Below are 2,648 nucleotides of genomic sequence, written 5' to 3' on the forward strand. Positions count from 1 at the left end.
AACTGGTTCCCAGTAGACTCTGCACTTTTCTCCATTCTTTTGGAGTTTGATTTAAAAGAAAAGAAAATGCACCCAGCTCTCAGAGGTCTGGGTCGGCCTTTGTCTTAGTTCATTCGCTCCTTGAAGTGGTCTGACCACTTTGTGAAGGACGCCTGGAAGGAGTGACATCTGAGGGACCTTTGTCCAGCCTCTAAAGGCAAAAAGCGGGTCCAGAGGGCGCGATCAGGACAAATCCCAGACTCTGGGCCCCTTTGCACCTGGCCCCCAGGCCACCAGGCTCGGCCCACGCAAGGCCAGCCGCCACTGCTAGAGTCTTCTGTGCACTCTCAGCCTCCGGACCGACTCCTCCACCCCTGGAGCAGGGCCTCCTGACTTCGGATTTTATGCACATCAAAGGTTACTTTTTGCAATGACAGATTGTCTTTATTCAAAACGTCTTTGTTCAACAAATGAACAGAGTAAGGAGGTGAAATCCTTCTAGGTACATTTCCAAGACATCGTCAAAACATTTATGACCATTTAGGATGTTTTTATTCTTTTAATTTTTGTTCACTTTCTACTTCCTGACTTCAGAACCCGACATTCTGTCTAAAAGTAAACTTAGGTCTCTAGGAGCACTGCTTTATACAAAGAAAATAATCATGTGGGTCGCTTTGTTTTACCTTTAAAGAAGCAAACACTATCATAGCATGATTTTAAATAGAAATATTTCCCTTTCTGTAGTTTTAAACTTTTAAGCCTTTCCCCCCACACATAAAGAGCAAATGGCACCTAGTTGTGTCTGATGGCAAAACACAGAGACACAGCTAACTCTTCAGGGTGCAAAAGAAAAAATATATATGCATTTTCTAGATATAGTACCAGGATCTGGGAGTTCTGGAGTCCAAAGCCCATCAGAGGAGAGAGAAGGAAACATAAATAAAGCAAAACTGCCTACTTTTTTTTTTTTTTTTTTTTTTTTTTTTGTCCAAAGGGGGTACAGTCGGAGATTTGTTTTGGGACGGTCGGGGCAGGGGCAGCTGTGTAGCTGTCCTATGTTCGCAAGTTTCTGGCACCTGTCTGCACCTTGGGTCCGGGCAGACGCCCCTACCATCACCCTGGAAGAGAGGCAGAGTCTGGGGTAGGGTTGCCGGAGCCCCGGGCTAGGCGCAGAGGACAGGGTGCAGATCTCGCTTCCAGGCCACCCTCCAGGTCTGGCGGGCTAGGCTGGGGGTTACATGGCCGTGGCATGGGCTGACGAATAAGGGTCTATGCCAGTCTTGGTCATGCCGGGGAAGAGGATGTAGGCGACGGGGGGCTGCAGGGTGGAGGCAGACCAGGCGGTACAGTTACAGGGCACCACGTAGCCCGGGTTGGTGGGGGACGGGTGCGTGTGCGTGTGTTGGCTGGGGCAGCTGAGGCTGCCGAAGGCGCCGTTCTGGTAGCCCAGGGTGGACGCGTAGGGCAGTGCGCCGGTGGCCAAGGTGTGGGGCACTTCGCCCATCTTCTGGATGGCGCTTGAGCTAAACTGCGCGGGGTCCAGCAGGGAGTAAGGCGCCGAGGCTGGCGGCAAGAAGGCCCGGGCTTTCTCGGGCGCGCTCAGGAGGCCGTCGGAGGCCCCCACGGGCAGGCCTGCCGCCTTGAGCGGGTCCGTGTCGCCCAGATAGGGCAAGGGGAAGACATACCTGTCCTTCTTAAGCAGGTTCTTGGGCTTGCGCCGCGGCCGGTACTTGTAGTCGGGGTGTTCCTTCATGTGCTGGGCGCGTAGCCTCTTGGCCTCGTCGATGTACGGCCGCTTCTCTGCCTCGGACAGAAGCTTCCATTCAGCGCCTAGGCGTTTGCTGATCTCTGAGTTGTGCATCTTGGGGTTTTCCTGGGCCATCTTGCGCCGCTGGCCTCGGGACCATACCATGAAGGCGTTCATGGGTCGCTTGATGTGGTCTGAAGGTTTGGACATGGTCCCGGAGGCTAGGCGGGTGGGGGTGGGGAGTGGAGGGGCTCTGCAGGCGAGCCTGGGCGCGGTTGTCTGTCTGCCGGTTTGTCCGTCCTGAGCCGGTTATCTGCGCTCCCCTCGCCTCCGCACCGCTGAGGGGAAGCCAGAAAGAAGCGCTAACCCGGCAAAGTTCAGCTGATCATGCCAGTCCTGGCACCCAGGCAGGCCCCGGGGGGCGAGGGAGTTCAGCAAGGGCGGGGGAGGAGAGGGCAGCCGGCCGGGGGGCTGCCGGCACCGGAGGCTGGGGCCCAAGTACCGGAGTCTCTGGGATTAAGTGGCCAGGTAATTTGCTGGTGAGGGCAGGAAGCTCCTCCTTCTCCCCCTCTCCACCTTCGCCTTCTCTGGTTCTCTTCCGTCCTGTGTCTAGCGCGGTGGTTCCCTCCCCCCTCCCGTGGCTTTCCCGGAGCTACCTCGCCTAGCACAGCACCTGGCTGAGAATGCGGGGAGGCTGGTGAACAGGAGCCAAAAGCGGCGAAGTTCAAAGGCGAGGTGGGCCAGGACAGCACGCACTCTGACATAAGCGCGGGGCGGTGACTCCCCAACCTAGGCGCCAATCAGCAGCAGAGAAGGCGAGGGGGCGCACCTGCCACCGCGCCTGGGAGGAAAGAGGGAGCGCGACTAGTGGGGGCGGGGAGAGGTGTGAGGGAAAGAGAGAGAGAGGGAGAGAACGGAGCGG

At 56.8% G+C, this 2,648-nt stretch overlaps 1 protein-coding gene across 1 annotated transcript; it reads right to left on the reverse strand.

Annotated features, from left to right (window-relative positions):
- Positions 1–1,004: 1,004 nt before the first annotated feature.
- On the reverse strand, positions 1,005–2,311 carry SOX14 (SRY-box transcription factor 14). The gene has a single exon (XM_029940824.1). It carries the CDS (start codon positions 1,934–1,936, stop codon positions 1,214–1,216), a length of 723 nt encoding a protein of 240 aa, XP_029796684.1. The 5' UTR covers positions 1,937–2,311; the 3' UTR covers positions 1,005–1,213.
- Between the last annotated feature and the right edge of the window lie 337 nt (positions 2,312–2,648).

This window comes from Suricata suricatta, chromosome 5, assembly GCF_006229205.1.
Source record: "Suricata suricatta isolate VVHF042 chromosome 5, meerkat_22Aug2017_6uvM2_HiC, whole genome shotgun sequence".
In the NCBI taxonomy this organism is placed as follows: domain Eukaryota; kingdom Metazoa; phylum Chordata; class Mammalia; order Carnivora; family Herpestidae; genus Suricata; species Suricata suricatta.

Excerpts from the sequence above, each read along its gene's own strand:
- SOX14 (XM_029940824.1), bottom strand. The coding sequence starts at position 1,936 with ATGTCCAAACCTTCAGACCACATCAAGCGACCCATGAACGCCTTCATG.